A 16,827-nucleotide genomic window follows, 5' to 3' on the forward strand; every position below is an offset into this window, starting at 1 on the left:
TAGAGTTGTTCAGTCTGGGGCAAGTCCAAATGTACACAGGCTGAACGTTTGCACACTCCCACAGCGCTCCCGCCCCACTCTCACTCACTCACACACACACACACACACACACACACACACACTCACACATCTGTACAGCAGACTGCCCACCCTTCACATTCCTGCGCCTGGACGGTTTTGCAGTCCACTGCTTTTAAATGCAAATATAACCTCAGGTACCATAGAAAGGGGGAAATAAACTCACTAGGTTTCAGTTTTTGGTTTTGCAGAAAGGTATACACAAGCAAACAAAACAGAAGCAGCAGATTTAAGTCATAAAACTATATTTATAAATAAAAAGACATTTTCCTTGATAAAAGAGTAGTGTGAAAGTCATGGTAAGAATTTTTTTTTCCCACTATACATTATCACAAGACAGTCTGAAGATTCGCTGGTTAGCAGATGAAAATGTAGTTGTGCCGTATAAAAACGACTCTGGAAACTGGATGCTCATATTAAGCATTAAAAAGAAACTAGTTGTGACCAGCTACAAATATAATAAAACAAATGCATTCTCAAAGTATGGACTGTAATTCTCTTGCACTACATACATTTCTTTCTTTCTTTCTCTCTTAAGTCAAGCAAATACTTTAAAAGTCTGAATAAGGTTAACAGTTAGTGTTCATTTCAGCTTCTTTCAGTCATTCTTTTTTTCTTGTTAAAGGTCAGCAAGTGGGGAAAAAAAAAAAAAACAGGAAGAGGGAAGAGGCTTCAGTCTCTCAGTTTTGACGTGGACAGGGGTGGGGGAGGACAGAGAACATTAGATAAGGAACCCAGAGGAGGGAGGGAAGAGTGAAAAGAAGAACAAATGAAAAACATCCATGTGGAAAAGCACTGAGTCATCTTCCCCAGCTGACCATTTCCACTGCCTCCCTCCCTTCTTCTGCTCTTTGTCCTTGCTAAAACTCTTCCCCACCATGGAGCGGAAACTGAGAAAGGCGCTTTGGTTCCATCTGGAGCAGGGGGGGGGTGTTTCTTCACTGAAGAAAGTATGACCACTACAACTACTAAGAAAAAGTACAAGAGAGGAGGAGCATTTTCTCTCAGCATACACAACAGGGTGGTTTCCATTTCTGCCTTTAGGTCTCTATAACCAGTGTCACATCACATCAACAAAGAATTCTCCGGCGTTGCCCACCGCCATTCGCAGAGACTGCCGTGACGCAGTGAGCTCAGGGGGCACCGAGGCAAGCTCTCTGCCTGGTGGGGCACCAGGTGCAGCTGTAGAAAGATGTGGTGGCTGAGGGGGCAGGCCAGGGGGGCCGTACACAAGACCAGGCCCATAGGCTATAGAGTGGGAGTTGGCACTGCGGTGGCTCACAGAGCTGCGGACGCTTCGTTCACTAGGGGGAGCCACTGAGCGCTCACTTGGTGCCCGGTGGCTCCTGATGTCTGATTCGCTGCCACTGCCACCGGATTTTCGGCCCTCATTCTTGCTACAGTTAGAACCGCTGCTCCCTGTGAACAGAAAAAAAGAGCAAAATTATTATGCAAGTGAGATGTATGTTTAAAAAAAATAAAAATCACATCTTTTTCTAATTGGGTGCCAATGACATCACGAAGGCAGCGCTGACCCAGTTTGCAGGAGACTCTTGGGAGAGCTGCATGACTAATGCTGACATAGTCTAGGAGCATTCAGGCCAAACAGTTTAGCTATTCCTGAAGGCAGTCACAGGTCTTTATTTTATTATCCCACTCAGACTGCTTAATTTTAGGGCAAGTTCCTGAGAGTGATTAATTTAAACCAAAACAGCTCATCTGATTAAAAAGAAACTTGATGTGGAGGATGCTTTGGTCCAATGCATGTCATCAAATCCAAAAACATAGGAAAGTATTCATGTCAGCTTAATTTTGTGTCTACTAAAGAGCGCGAGAGAGAGGTATAGGATGTTACCCTGTCTTAGCACAAACACTGGAAGAATGGGGGGGAAAAAATCTCTTCTCCACCAGAAATATTAAAGCAAACCCAAACCCCAACACTTTGTCTTTTACATTCTGCATCCTGCTAGTTTGTGCACTACTCACCCGTGCATTTAAGTTAAATGAGTACAGAGCATCTAAGATGTTGTCTCAGTGGGCCCAGCTGTTGTTGGTTAGTAAATATCTCCAGTGTGTAAGGAAACTGCACCTTAAACCACAATGTCTGCTTTTCTAGTTCCACACACATTAAACACAGAAACCCCAACATCTGAAGACTTTGGGGGTGATGGAAAGAGTCCTTTTTCACTACTCACAGAGCTAGGCTGTGTCCTTCAAGTTTTTGAAGTCAGCTTATTAAAACATACACTGTTCCTATAAGTGAATTCAAAGTGTGGAGGTAAAACTCCACACCTCATACTGCTCAACAGCGTAAACTAAATGTAAAACACTGCAGAGATGTTGTAATATCACTTAATATATCCCTTTCACACAGAATCTGTCTACAGGCTTATAAAGTCTTTCAGTGAACTCTTTCACAAAAAAGCAGCTATAGCAAGCCCTAATGAACCTCAGCAGCAATGGCTGGTTACCTTCTTGTGAGCTCTGCATCTTTGTAGAAGCATAGTTGTTAAAGGTTTTAGGGAAACCGTGTGCTACTGACATGAATCTTGATTTTTCTTTGAGGAGAAACTGCAAAATTAACATTGTAATTTTATATGAAGTGCTTGAAATTTATCTGTTGAGGACTTAATTAAACTGCACTAACCACTGTGCTGGCTCCCTGCGCTACCAGCTCCTGGTCCACCATGGAAGGGCTGCGGCAGATCGTAAGGGTGTGGAATAGGGAACTGGTAGGGCAGGGCCATGGGCCAAGGGGCTGACCCAGGATGGGGCAGAGGGGGGAGGGTGTCCTGATCTGAGGCACCACCGCTGGATCCATCATGATCATGCAGAGACAAGTGGGTCATGTCTGAGGGAAAGAGAAGACAACTCCGTTAGATTTTCAAGTCGCATCCCACTTAAACTTTGGCGAAACTTGCTGTTACTGCTCACGCTCTAAGCAGATCAGTGAGCTCAAAGTCCACTTACTGCCACAGAGGTCTCCAAAGACATAGTAGCACTGTTCAGAGAAGGTGATCTTATTGACTGTGTGTCGGATGTACCCAGCCTTCAGCAAATTGCTGGCATATTTACGAGCTTCACGGCGATCTGTGAATCCTTCCACATGATGGAAGAGCCAGTCCACCACATCAGAACCTGAAGCACATGTTTTAGAAATCAAATCGTGAGGCTACAGCTTCACTGATCATATTTAAAACTTTTTTGACAACTTTACATAAATCTGATGGTGGTTAATTTATCTATACTTCAATTTAACATTGATTTTTGTTGAGCTCTGGTAACCTGGTAATACACCTTGGTATAATAAAGGCAATTCGATCTCATGCTGAATGTTTCTCAGTTGTTGGAATTTAAACTTTTTTTTTTCCAAAATGTAAAAAAAAAAATAAGTAAAAATCAACTGAATTAATCGAAGCAGTATTTAGGTATTGCTTTGGCATCAGTGAAACACTCAATCTAAAAGCTGAGAAGATCTGTGTATGTGTGCGTAATTTTTAAAAAGCCCAGTCAAGCTCGCTTTGACAGACGTACCAATAAAGGCATTAGCGATGGTTATCTTGAGCCACATCCTGTCTCGCACCTCCAGACCTGACTCTGGGCAGGCCATGGCCTTAGCAACCGTTGCCATGTCACTGTGAATCGAGAGGTGGAAGTCATCGAATCCTAGGAAAGATGACATGAGCAAGTTAACATGTGGGTGGTGTTAAATCTTTTAAATCAGAAATTGAAACATTTTGGTTTAAGGAGGTTCGGCTCCATCAAGTATAAAACTGTTGAGCCACATTGTGTTTTGTTTCCAAAACATTTAAAATTAAAGAACTATTGAGTGCTGTTTTCTGGGGTTAAAGAAAAAAAAATGTTGGCCTGTTTTGGAATTTGCCTCAAAAATATTTGGTTTCCTGTGGTCTCGGCTGTTATTTGACCCCGTTCTGTTCTAATCGTGAATCAAGACTGGATTTGACTGGATCTTTGTTTGAAGTGGACTGCAACTGACTTGGATTTGATAAATCCCCCAGATGAGCCAGACCACAGTGAATTACATGTCCTCCCTAGAACACTAATGTATCTTACATATAATCTCACTGAGTTTCAGTCCATTCTCAGACCAGCTATCATGACTAAGCGTCACAGTGTCCCTTATCATCTGCCTCCATTTCAATAGACTTTTCATTTCTTCTTTAATAAAAAATAAATAAAAAATCCCTTCACAATACATTGTGGATATGTAATAAGATAAAGGGCATTCATATTTTCTATTAAGTGAATTATAGACATGTAACTAATAGGTAAAAGGCAAGTTAAACAATGTTTCAAGAGAAAAGGAAATTTTTCTCCCAAAAGGCATCGCAAAACTTCCAAAGATTAAAGGAGACACGAAAGTTGTGAGTTATGGCTCTATTTGGACACGAGCAGATGGTAGCTGAGGCTGAACACAGCAAAAGCTGGAACAGATAATAGTCACAGGAATGTAGTGAGAGGGAAGGGCCGCACTTAACACGGAGACTTACTAACAGAGGTTTGGTGGTCACAAGGAGGGAGAGCTGAATGTTCCAAGCGGTATGACAAACCTGGAGTTATTTTCTTCCTCAAATGCTCAAATGTATTTATTTTTAACAAGTAGGCTATAAAGAGGTACCAGGAAACAAAGGAGAAAACTAAAAAAAAGAGGAACAAAAGAGTAAAAAGAGGTACATTAAAAACTCAAAAGGTGGTACAGTTTAAATGTGGAGACCATGTGGGATGAGGATGAAAGTTGCTTTGGATAAAAGTGCACTGATGACAAGCTCCAACGGGCAGCTTCGGGGGGTGATGTGACTCACGTTCAGTCTCAGGGATCGAGCTGCTGATTGAGGAGCTGGTGGAGGTGACTGTGCTCATGGAAGGGCTCATGCCATATGGAGGGTACACCCCAGTCATGGCTGCCGTGTGAGACACCCATGCAGCGGGGTCGATAGGCCGGATTGGCTCACCTGTTAAAGAGAGGGAAAGCAGCTGAAATTAATGAGGTTATTACAAAATCTTTCAAGTAAAAAATAAAAAATGTGTCACTGCGTATAGTTATTGCAGAGGAACCACTCACTCCTGGGCAGAGCAAAGCAGCTCCGAGGGTTTGGGTCCCAGCACTTTGCAACTGTCAGAGTAATGGGGCTGGTAAAAAAGACACATAGACAGTTAATTATTGGTCTTTTTGCACTCCTGTGTTATAGATGCTGCTTTTGTATTCGCTTACCCCGGCTTGTGCACTATGTCTCTTAGTACTCGAACAGCATCATCATTGCTCATGTTCTCAAAGTTTATATCGTTCACCTAGATCAATAAAAACAGAAAAATATCCCAATGAGATGCCAAGTTAGAACTAATGTGGAACTAATACTTTAAAGGAAGCGCTCAGATAGTTCAAAGGCAAAGAGACTGAGCTGGTTTGGACATGTGAAGTGAGGTAGTGGGTATATTTAGAGCAGGATGCTGAAGACAGAGCTGTCGTGGACGTAAGAGAGGAAATGCAGGTGGATTGGATCACAAAAGAGGATACAGTGGACAGGAAGGAATTCTTCAGTGTGCTTGAAAGATATATAAAGAGAGATAAAGCAATATGGCATTAAGAAGTAGCCCCAGAACTACATTTTTTCCTATAAACAGAAATATGAAAATTTCACAGCCCCACAGCGATTCCAGTTCTACTGCAGAAAGACATCAATATGGGGTCCCAAATAAGCAATTTTCCTGGGAAGTATATTTTACAGTACGATAAGATTGGATTAAACGAAAATGTGTATACGAAGAGTAAAAAAAAGCGATGACATTACAGCCAACTGCATCTGTGACACATGCACAAGAACAGAAACCCTTGACATCATTCATTTCAGTAAAAGTGCTGGTCTCAGTTACAACGTGTACATCCACTCACACTATGTGTCTAAATTCCAGATATTCAACTGTAAACTGTTTTCATTTTGTGTGCATCAGTCTCCTACTTAAGACACAAACACACACCTGCAGCAGCATATCCCCGGGCTCTATGCGTCCATCTGCAGCCACAGCTCCTCCCTTCATGATGGAGCCGATGTAGATTCCTCCATCACCTCTCTCATTACTCTGACCCACAATACTGATGCCCAAGAAGTTATACTTTTCTGTGAGGTGGGGAGGAACAGAGTATATTCAAAGAAATGAAGTATTATCAACTTCATATGCTCGCTGAACAAACATCTAACTCCTGTGTGTGTGCAAATCACCTACCCATGTTGAGAGTCACAGTGATGATGTTCAGCGACATGGTGGAGTCTGTGATGCTGCTGAATGACGAAGACTGAAGAATGAAATAAGGACAAGAATTATGAGGAATGCAAAAAAAATACATTAAGAGCAGAATCATGACTTATAACATGAAAGATAATTTTAGGTAACTTTGGTTGAGTTATTGTCCTTTACAACTAAGAGTGTTCTCACCCTGTCCATATTGGAAGCCTTGGGTTTCCTTCGCCGGCGTCGATGTCGTCTCATTAGACGAGAAGAGCTCTGCTCAGTGGAGCTACTAAACCTGAAGAGGAGGGGGGGAAAAAAAAAAAAAAAAACACGATTTAAAATTAAATAAATAATAACTAAATAACAGATGCAGATCAAATTGTCTCATAGGAGTCTTTGAAAGTAGCCACGATCTAATCTTTGAAGTTTCTGGATATAAACTTCCCCATTATAAGCAAATATCTCAAATTTTCTACATACTAATCTTCACCAGTGTACCAATATTTAGTTATAATATTGCTGCAACAATTGAGGCTCTGATGTCCATCCGTTTATGACCACAGTGTACCCATTTCCAACAGGAAAGTGTGCCCATGCCACAAACCTTAAATCATCTCAAATTGGTTTCTTGAACATGGTCATGGGTTCAATGTACTTAAATGATCTCAACAGTCACCAAATCTCAATCCAACAGAGCCCCTTTGGGATGCGGTGGAATGGAAGATTCATATCATATCATGCGCAGTCGACAAATCTGCAGCATCTGTGTGATGCAACATGAGCCACTATTGCTGAGGAATGTTTCCAGCACTGTGCTGTGCCACAAAAAATAAAGGTAGTTCTAAAGGTAAGCAAGAGTCCAAATGGGTAGTAGCAAGGTATACCTAACAAAGTGGCCAACAAGTGTATGTGCTTCAGACACAAAGAATACTTCCAATTGAAATACATTACTTACAGTCATGCTGCCTCATAGAAATTTGTTTCTATGAACATGAATAAACAGATAGCTTCATCGTGACCATTTCAAGTTTGTTACCAGGGCTCAAATACTCCAGTCTACAGTAAGAATAAATAACCCACTGCTGTTTAATTTTATCATATAAATTTAGTAATCAAACGCTAACCATACTACTACCTACTTAAAAGAAAGGCATTTGCAAAACTGCTGAAGCCTCATTGATCCATCAGTACTGGTCTTGTCCACTTCTGGACAGAGGTTTTCCATACCCTGTCCAGGATTCTCAGTGTGACGCTGGTGCCTGACCCCCTTCTTGCTTTGTTTGGCATCAGTGGGAATGAGATGCCTCTACCGGCCTCTAAAACACAGGCGCTATCATTCTGTTCCCTGTTGGCCAGGAGGGCAATTCTACTGAGGTGGCGGGGACGCTGCACCCCCCACTAACAAACAGTGGTTATATGACCTCATGTCTAAAACTGGAAAAAAATAACACACTCCAAAACTCTACTAGATAATTTCAAAGCATGTGCAGTTCTTTCCTTGATGCATTTCAAAATCTATAAGAATCTTTCAGGTGCATTTACTTTTGTCTGTGTGCAACTCCCTCATGTCAGGTGAACAGGTCTAGGGCAGTGACCTGGGTGGGAATTAATGGGATTATTTTGCAGGGACTATGTTATCTGGGGGACAAAAAAAAAAGTTCTTTATTTTACCTTCTTTTTTTTTTACCTTAAGTGTATGGGCTAATTGCCCCAAATGAACAAATCATCCGTAATCCTTCTATTCTCAGAACCTTTTTTATATGCATAAAGGAAAAACGCTTAATAAAAAGACATTGTTTAAAGGGAAGCCATTTGAAAGCCAGAAGGAAAACAGTTCTACAAGTCAGAATGAGCTTTAACTATAAGACAGCATCGAACTACATTTGAAGGTTACAACATAATCAACAAAAAACAAAACAAAAAAAAACTGATTTCTTTCTGCGTCAGAATCCCCCCCAAATACGTAAGAGGTTTTTAATCCAGCTCTTTTGAAGCTGATTAAACGGGAAAAACATCCCGTCAGATGCCTAAAGACTGAGACCAGCAGAGTCTCTGCAGTGGGCTGCAAGGATTACCGCTGGAGCAGAACCCTGAGGTTACCACAAAAACCAGCACACAATTAGACAGTACTAATCTTTGCCATAAACCATCAACTATAACTCCACATGCATTCCTGAAGCCAAATGCATTTCTTCTTTTTGCAACAAACCAGCTCAACAGCTATATAACACATCTGACCTGCTGGTTGCATCGTCATCATCTGAATCAAAGCAGGAAGTGGACTCCAGCTCGCTGCTCATGAAGGACGAGCAGCTGTCGTACTCGGGGCCTCCGCGTCCCATACCCCGCGATGAGTACCCGTTCTGCCTCCCACCTGCAGCAGGTTTTTAAATTAAAAACTTAAGCTAGAAAAATAAAACAATCAAAGGATACTGCATGTCTAAAGTCAATCACGCTACACTTACTTTTTACCAACAAGATAACTGTTATTCATAAGTTGTGAAATACATGGAAACAACACTGATACGTGCAATGAAAAACAAGAATAAGCAGCAAGTTTCTTTCTGACCATGGTCATTAGTGTGTTTCCGTCGCGGCCTCTCCCTCTCTCTCCTCTGAGACACCATGGAGCCGGTCTCTGTGTCATTGTCCAGGCTGTCCCGACCACTTGCTGCTTTCCCACTTCAGACAAGAGAGCGAGTGTTAAAGAGAGACAGAGTTACAAAACATCATGATCAGGGCATTTGAGCTTATTCAGCAGCCACTAAAACTAATGTTTATTTTAAAAGAGCTTTATAAGAATCAAATTGCTGGCTACTCTGGTTCACTGTGGTTAAGAAAGCGATCTGTACCTGAATATTTGGAAAGAATTGCAGATGTTGTGTTGATGGATTTTCAGTGTGGTGATAAAAAAAAAAGTCTCTTTTTTTAACACTTTACTTGCAGACATAGCATATTTCTTTAGATAGAAATATTTATATAAAAAAAAAACAAAAAAAAAAAACAACTAGTAACCAGGGCAGAAACGGCCCTAACCAATCTGGCGCCCTAGGCAAGATTTTAGGTGGCGCCCCCTTACATCAGCAGTGTAGTGTAATGTTGTAACAAATAATATTTCTATTAAATAAGCTTTACTTTGCATTTTAATTAACGTGGGATTATTTTTTGTATTTAGAAATAATAGTACCAACTTTTTTTTTTTTTTTTCTTCAACATTTGTGGCACTGGCGTGGCGCCCCCTGATGGACGGCGCCCTTAGCATTTGCCTATACGGCCTATGCCACGGGCCGGCCCTGAACCAGGGGCTTAAGCATGATCATAATAGCCTACGGATAAATGCCTGCAAGAATTAAGCTAGATTTTCTTTCCTCCAGGGCAGTCACAAGATATCACTTTTTTGATTTAATTTGCCCTTTCCTGTTACTGTTCTTATTTGGCAATAGGGCTGCCACAAACATTATTTTGATAGTCGACTAGTCACCGATTACTTTCACGGCTCTAGTGAGCCTTGCCCCCGCCTAGCTATCGAGCTAGTGGGTAACAGACGTCTCCGAAAACATTGGAGCGCTTTTGAAAATATGTGGTGTCTTGATAAACTGAGCAGATATTTGAGGTTTACACAGCTACATTCTCACCTGAAAATATGTTAAACGTTTATTTTGTGGCCCAGAAAGAATAATAAGAGTAATATTAAACTAACTAGTTGCCGCCATTGTTGAAAACTGAGCTGTGCCGCGCTATGAATTCTGGGACACCGCTTCTTCTTCTTCGGGGTTTAACGGCAGCTGGCATCCTTGTATATGCAGTGCTGCCATCTTCTGTTTCAGTCCGTTATTACACTCTTAAATCCTACTACTTATTCCTGCGTCTTTTGTGATCTTACAAAGCTTGAAACGACCCGTCGACTATTAAATTAGTCGTCGACGATTTTGAAAGTCGACGTAATCGTGACTAGTCGACTAATCGTGGCAGCCCTATTTGGCAACACAGAAGAACTCATTCAAGACACTCAAAAAACACACAGACACACACTAAGCACAATATATTTCATTCTCATTCACAGAAAAACAAAATATAAAGTATCAAAGTCCACAAAGTCTCGTTTGAGTTCACTGACTGGTAGGAAGGGGGTCTCGAGTCTCCAATGCCCCCGGTCCTCTCCAGAGGTGGTGTCGGCTCTAAACTATCCGCCACCGAGCCTGCGTCCGTGTGCGCGCCGTCTCCAGAGACCAACTGTCAACAGACAAAGAGTCGGGTCGTTCAGGGGGATGAGTATCTCTCAGAGAGAAGAATTTACAGAAAGACACAGAATGAGTGAGCAGCAGACCTTCATTCACATCCACATTCAAAGGCTATACACGGTGTGTCATGTTTTACTCTAACTTCCTAAAAGTATGACACAAACATTTCAAAATCTCCTGCAGAAAGGGACTACAGTCTCTTGCTAAAATTCAGACTTAATCTGCCTCCTACTAGTTTCCTACTGAGAGAGCAAAGCTCTACAAAAGCAGCTGTGAATTCAGCAAGTTGAAAAAGAAAGAGCCCAAGCCAAGACTTGTGGTTTGTGTACCTGACAGTGTTGCCTAAGTTACCAAATTGTAGGGGAAAAAATGGTCTCCAACAGACCAGAACTAATGTTTTCTCAGAAATTAAATTACCGGTATGCATTTATTTCCACTTTTACCACATGCTAGTGTTTGTTAGCTTGAGACAACAAAACAATATAACTTAAATCCTGCTGTGGTTTTTGTGGAATCTTGGAAGTCATCCATATCAGAAATGAAGCATGTATTTGCATGCAAAAACAAGTTTCAACGATGACATGAGACCAGTGTGAAACTGTAGCCATCAACAGCAACCTGTGGTGCTGAAAAAGTTCAGATTCAGCAGCTGCTGACCTCAATCTTAAGGATCCAATGTAAAAAAAATATATTTTTTTAAAAATCAGGTTCAATTTCATTGTATGCACAGCCATTATGCACTTGAGAAATCTCTTTCGTTCAGTGCATGTTTATTAGAAATCAAGCTGTGACATCTAAACTAAATTACAGCAACAAAGTGAGTGTGAAGATGTTGGAAAGATAAATATGTTGTGCTGAAACAGGGCATCAGTATATCAAATCAAATCACCTGTACTGTCATAATAATTCAGCTATATTACTATGTGGCAAGATAGCTAAAATTAGTCTTCTGCTCTTAATCACAATCACAAGAGTCTACTTTGGTGTGCACTAAAGGGAGCTACAGAACAGGAGATACAGGGTGCTGGCTTGTTGTGATGAAATGATGTGCAGCCAGCCAGGCCTCTGGACCCCAGAGAATAATCAATCAGCTCACTGAAACAACAGACGAACAGCGGAGACAAACAAATGGACATACTCTAACAAAAATAACATTTGACTGTATGTGGAACATTGCAACAACCCTCAAGAGATAACAAACACTTTGGAGCAAACGCACACAAAGGAGAACTGGCTTTTAAACACATTAAACTAAACCTCCGCGCAGTCTAATGAAAACGACCACAACAAAGAGACGCATTAGGACGAGCACGCTGGAATATACGCTCCAGAATGGAGCAATAACGCCATGTTGATGATGCTCGAATAATTAAAACCACACTGTAGAAATTAAGCGAGTGCTTTAGCCTTTCACATCACGACACAGAGCAGTCTTTCTCTCTGCTTTATTCTCTCCTCCCTGTGAGATTCAATCTTCTTGTTAGATGACCTGCAGTGAGGCCCTTTGTTATGGAGTATTTTCCGGCTATCCTGTGATTTCACTTGCTCTTAATCCAATTTCAATGTCGAGAAGAGAGGAAGGGAGGCCGTGCACGAGCGCCAGATGTCTCGAGTGTTGTGGAGACAGGAGTATTATTGCTTAGAGGCTTTAAATAAGAAACTGCATGTAAGTACATGTATGTGCTACATGTGCCAATTAACCTGTGTGCTTAAAAAAAAATTATATTTTACAGTGAAAAAGACAAGGTTTAGGAAAAGCAGTGTATGTATACTGCTCTGAGGATCGTTATGTGATGATGATATTATCACACAGATGTGCAGTGCCTCCCCCTACGCTTGAGTATGACTGGGGTAAGTGCCCAACAGATGGGAATCATTGTTACACATTCATGTACGCCACTTAACCACACAAGTTATCGCACACAAGCAAACAGCAAAAAATAAATAAATAAATGTTATTGCAGCGTGTATTTTGGACCTACCCATGACACCACACGTCCATTGAAGCAGGGCAGCTTAGCATTGTCATCAGATATTTCTTCCTTTACCACCCTGTAAAGAGAACAAGGCTTTGTTTCAGTCAAACATTACCAACACAAAAGCACTCCCTGGGCAATAAAACATGAGGGTGCATTTAGAGGAAGTGGAGCTAGACAATATATTCCACCAAGCAGGACAGACACTGACAACTGGGGACAGTTGTACACATTAAGAATCAATGACAATGTTCAATATAACCAAATGTTTGAGACTACTGGCACACGCACAGAAAACTAGTCAAAAGATGGCTCACTTGTCCATTTCATATATAGAAGTAAGCCTTAATGCGTTACAGACTGGTGCAAATACATTAACAAAAGGCATGTGTAAATGTAACCATGTGAATTTCATGCAAACCCTCCCATTCATTCAGTCCTGCTTGCAAGGATCAGATGGCAGGCAGATCTTAACAACACCTTGTTACACAATGAAGAGGACAAATAAGGCATGTATCTAACAAGCGCCTCAGAGTATTGGAGATGTCAAGATTAGCCGGGTCTTTGACAGGGAGAACACTGATGGTCAGTGAGGCTTTCCTGGTAAAGATCACAGGCTCCAAACCAGTCTAACAAGTTCCTAAAACACCACCAGTCTAGACTTTAAGGCTTCAACAGTTAATTTAGTGCATGCACCTCCACTCTTGAAACAACACAAACAGCTGCGGATCCTTTCAAAACTCGTCCTTCCTATCTAGGTTGTTGCCCCACCCTTGTTTGAGTTTAGCCAGAAAAACTTTGGCAACCTGGCTCGAGTTTTAAAAAAAACAAAACAAAAAAGTACATTTCTCCCTTTTATTTAACTCTGAAGAAGGTAAAGTGTGGAGGACCATAAAACGTCTACTTTTCTGGCCATGTTTTAACACAAAGGGACACGCTCATAAAGCTGCCAGAGTGATGAACAGGGCATTCCTGTGTCCAACTTTGCATTCCTTAGGCTAATAGACAACAACAGCAGGGGCCTTCTGGTCTCACTCACTCACCAAGTGTCCGGTTAGATCCATTCATTAGCCTGCTAGCATAAGCGTTTCATACATTAGGCAGCAACTGACAGCTGTAACGTCAGTAACTAGTTAGTAACAGTATGAATTGCTCCTTGTTTCATTTAGTCTTCAATAAGTTTAAATGCGATTAAAGGCGTTCTCTTAGTGTTCGTGAAACTGGAAATGACCAAACTTGGTAAGACAGTACAGCATAAGCTAAGCACGAGCAATGTAAACAAACGGGGTCGGGACGCTGAACAGACCTGCTAACGATGCGACCTGGACGCTAGCAGCTAACAAAGGAACGGCAAAGCAAACGGCTAGCTGATGACTGAAAGACAGGTAACCTTAGAAGTGATGACAAGCCAGCTCCACGAGGTAACAAATATGTTACAGTTAATCTGAATGGACTGAGGTTAAGCAGTCCATGCCGATTCCACGTTAAACACAATGAACCTTTTAACAGTTACCCGAAGTCATCGTCCATAGATTTGAAGAAGAATTTGTAATTTGGTTTCTTGAGGACATTTTTGAAGTCTGCCAGCGTGACTTTGTCCGCCGGCACCGACAGTTTCACCAGATATGGTGTCTCCTGGTCGTCGAGGTGGTAGATAATTTTGGTCTCCCCCATCTCGGACTGCGGCTAAGGCAAGGCAGACTGGTTGCATCAAGCCAAGGGCCTGGCAGGCTCCCTCTCGGGCCCCGACTCCCCGTGGCGCTGGCGGCTGCGGCTTTGCCGTGGTCCACCCGGCTCTCTCTGGCTGACCGACCCGTTCCGTAGTGCCCGGTTCTGCCTTTTTTTTCCCCTTTCTTTTTTCTTCACGGCAGCTTGCTAACGTTACGCCTGACTCTCTATTACAAAAACACCTTGCTGTTCCACAAAGCGTCCAAACACCACCCCAGGACTGAATTGCTTTAGTTTCCGTTTGTGTAAAACGTACAATATATCACAAAAACCTTAGAAATACGTGAGGAAAAACAGTTTCAAAGCGGTGCAAAAATAAACAATCTCAGAAGGGTCCGCACTCCCTTCTCGCTAGCTGCTCGGCTTTACTTTGTTGCACACGAAACTGCATAAAATCGTCCAAGCCTGTCTCGGAGGAGCGCCCTCCGCAGGTGAGGAGGAGAGTGACAGCTTTTCGAGGACAGCTGGGGCAATTTAACGGCTCCCATATTGCTCTGGTAAGGCCATTAAACGGCCTTTAGCAGTTTTGAAGCCCCACAGACCCACAGTTATATGATGGTATACTTACACAGAGCTTCAATATGTTTATACTCCAATTTACAGCTGAAACCTTTATATGGATTGCAAAGAATAAGACCATCATTGTCAGTTATCATTTTACTTTCTTAGAATTTGGATCTTAATCACTCTAAAATTAAAAATCTCAGCTGTGACACGATAGACAAATGTAAAATTCCACTTTACATTTTAAATCTGCAAGGAGGAGGTTGGGGGGGTGCAAGGATGTAGGGCTTCCCATCATACAGCAGAGAACTGGCATGGAAGGAGAGGTTTTGAAATCAAACGACTCCTTCCACATTTTTATTTGTGTTTTAATTTTGCTGACCTCTTGTAATTGCTATCATAGCACCACTCAGACTGAGAAGAAGTCCAATCAGAGTGATTGAAAGGCAGAGTGATTTGTTTTTCCCACATCAGCAGGTCAAATAACTTAATTTATGACTGTGGATCATGGTTAACCTTCTTCACTTTATTATATGGTCACTGATCACACTTTAGACAGGTTTTATAGCACATGAACTTGTAGACAGGTGTTACTGACATTGATGTATTTAAGCACAAAGCCGTAGTTAATGTGGTTAGTAACATCTGTGTTTACCTGCTATTCCAGATAGAAATGTGTCTTATTACTTTGAGGTGTGCAGTGAAATTTTACACACAAACACATCTACACTTTTAGATAGCATACATCTGGCTGAAGGATAACATACTTTTATAGTCCTTTCTATACAGATGCATTGCATTTTGATAGAACAAATGCTGTAAATTGCATCTTTATAAATGTAACTGTCGAAATATTCCATCTTTACTTTTGCTACTTATCAAAATGTCATAAATAACAAAGCAAGATATCAAGTATCAAACACTGCCTTTTAAAAACTGAATTATGAACACAGAAAAGCACAATGTGGAAAGTGTCTGATTGGCAACAGCTGACTTTTTTGGCATGACAATGGCAAACACACTGTCAATGCAGTCAAAGCAACATGACAGTTTAAAAAGTCTGAAGCTACAGTTAAAGTACTATGAGATAAAAGTACTCTTTATGGGGAATAAATGATATCTTTTCATACTAATATTGCACCTTGTGCATGTGGAGCAAGTTTTAACTGCTTTCTGAGATGCCAGTTATTGTGTCAATACTCAGAAAACAACCTAAAAGAATGCACTTAAGTGCACTGCAGTAAAAGTGTTTTTGTTTTTTAACATGTTTACGAGCATAAAGTCGTTTAACCTGTCCAAAACAGTTAGAAGATGCACAATGGGCCTTTCTCATACAGAGAGTAACAACTTGAATCTTAGTAAAGGCTGCATATTAGTCGAGTCTGACTTACTGCCACACCTACATGGTGCAACAGAGACACTATTAATGTTAATTACACAAATGCTGCTGGTGCCAAAAGACGTTTGTAGGTTTTCCTGTTTTTTTAAAAGCAGGTCTGTTTTTCTGACAATTACAAGACTTGCATCACTGGAATTTTCTAAATAATTATGCATTATTATGCTGTTTATTATGCAGCGATGCATGTGTCTGTGTAATTTATACAGCTGGCAGTAGAATGGGAGGATGGCATGGGTCAGGCCAGCGAGAGGAAGAGGCTATGATATCCTAAGTTGAAAGCGGAGGTGGAACAGTGAGGTTGGAGAGCAATAGTTTGCACAGTGGAGATTAACAAACTACAAGTCTAGTCTGTTTCTGTTACTGTACTGGAGCATCTGTAACCCACATAATTTCCTTAGGGATTAATAAAGTATGCTGATTCTGATATAACCACCAAAACTCCTTAAAAAGTTAGAGATGCGTGGCCAAGCCGTACACCACACCATCTCAGGAATTGCTCAGTGCTGCAGTAAGTGGCTGCAGATGATGAGCAAAGACCCCAGCTGGACCCTGACACACTCAATGCTGCTGAGGAACTTATTATTGTTTCATTATTAAAAGCTACATTTGTTAGTTTTTGCGATAACTATCAAGAGTAAGACGCTCTTTAGTC

At 41.4% G+C, this 16,827-nt stretch overlaps 1 protein-coding gene across 2 annotated transcripts; it reads right to left on the reverse strand.

Annotated features, from left to right (window-relative positions):
• Positions 1–306: 306 nt before the first annotated feature.
• On the reverse strand, positions 307–14,687 carry LOC146553809 (segment polarity protein dishevelled homolog DVL-3-like). Of its 2 annotated transcripts, XM_085254638.1 has the most exons (15): positions 14,058–14,687; positions 12,551–12,620; positions 10,445–10,560; positions 8,897–9,009; positions 8,566–8,701; positions 6,532–6,622; positions 6,322–6,391; positions 6,076–6,215; positions 5,312–5,388; positions 5,162–5,229; positions 4,902–5,051; positions 3,613–3,744; positions 3,049–3,216; positions 2,726–2,929; positions 307–1,497 (listed from the first exon to the last, which is right to left on the reverse strand). In XM_085254638.1, exons 1-15 carry the CDS (start codon positions 14,216–14,218, stop codon positions 1,139–1,141), a joined length of 2,055 nt encoding a protein of 684 aa, XP_085110764.1. In that variant the 5' UTR covers positions 14,219–14,687; the 3' UTR covers positions 307–1,138. The 2 variants fall into 2 exon arrangements, with proteins under 2 accessions (XP_085110764.1, XP_085110765.1); XM_085254639.1 differs by lacking the exon at positions 14,058–14,687 and having other exon boundaries at positions 10,445–10,605; positions 12,551–12,603.
• Between the last annotated feature and the right edge of the window lie 2,140 nt (positions 14,688–16,827).

Source organism: Mchenga conophoros, linkage group LG18 (genome assembly GCF_057382185.1).
Source record: "Mchenga conophoros isolate Kocher_MC1m ecotype Shallow Benthic linkage group LG18, M_conophoros_male_GT1.1, whole genome shotgun sequence".
NCBI classification, from domain to species: domain Eukaryota; kingdom Metazoa; phylum Chordata; class Actinopteri; order Cichliformes; family Cichlidae; genus Mchenga; species Mchenga conophoros.

Bases quoted from the DNA above. Each gene is read 5' to 3' on its own strand.
- LOC146553809 (XM_085254638.1), bottom strand. From the start codon at position 14,218: ATGGGGGAGACCAAAATTATCTACCACCTCGACGACCAGGAGACACCA. The intron at 9,010-10,444 runs GTCAGTGAACTC...TCTTGTCTGAAG, and splicing joins TCGAGACCCCCTTCCTACCA to TGGGAAAGCAGCAAGTGGTC. The intron at 1,498-2,725 runs GTTAGTGCAGTT...TTCTGTTCACAG, and splicing joins CGCAGGGAGCCAGCACAGTG to GGAGCAGCGGTTCTAACTGT.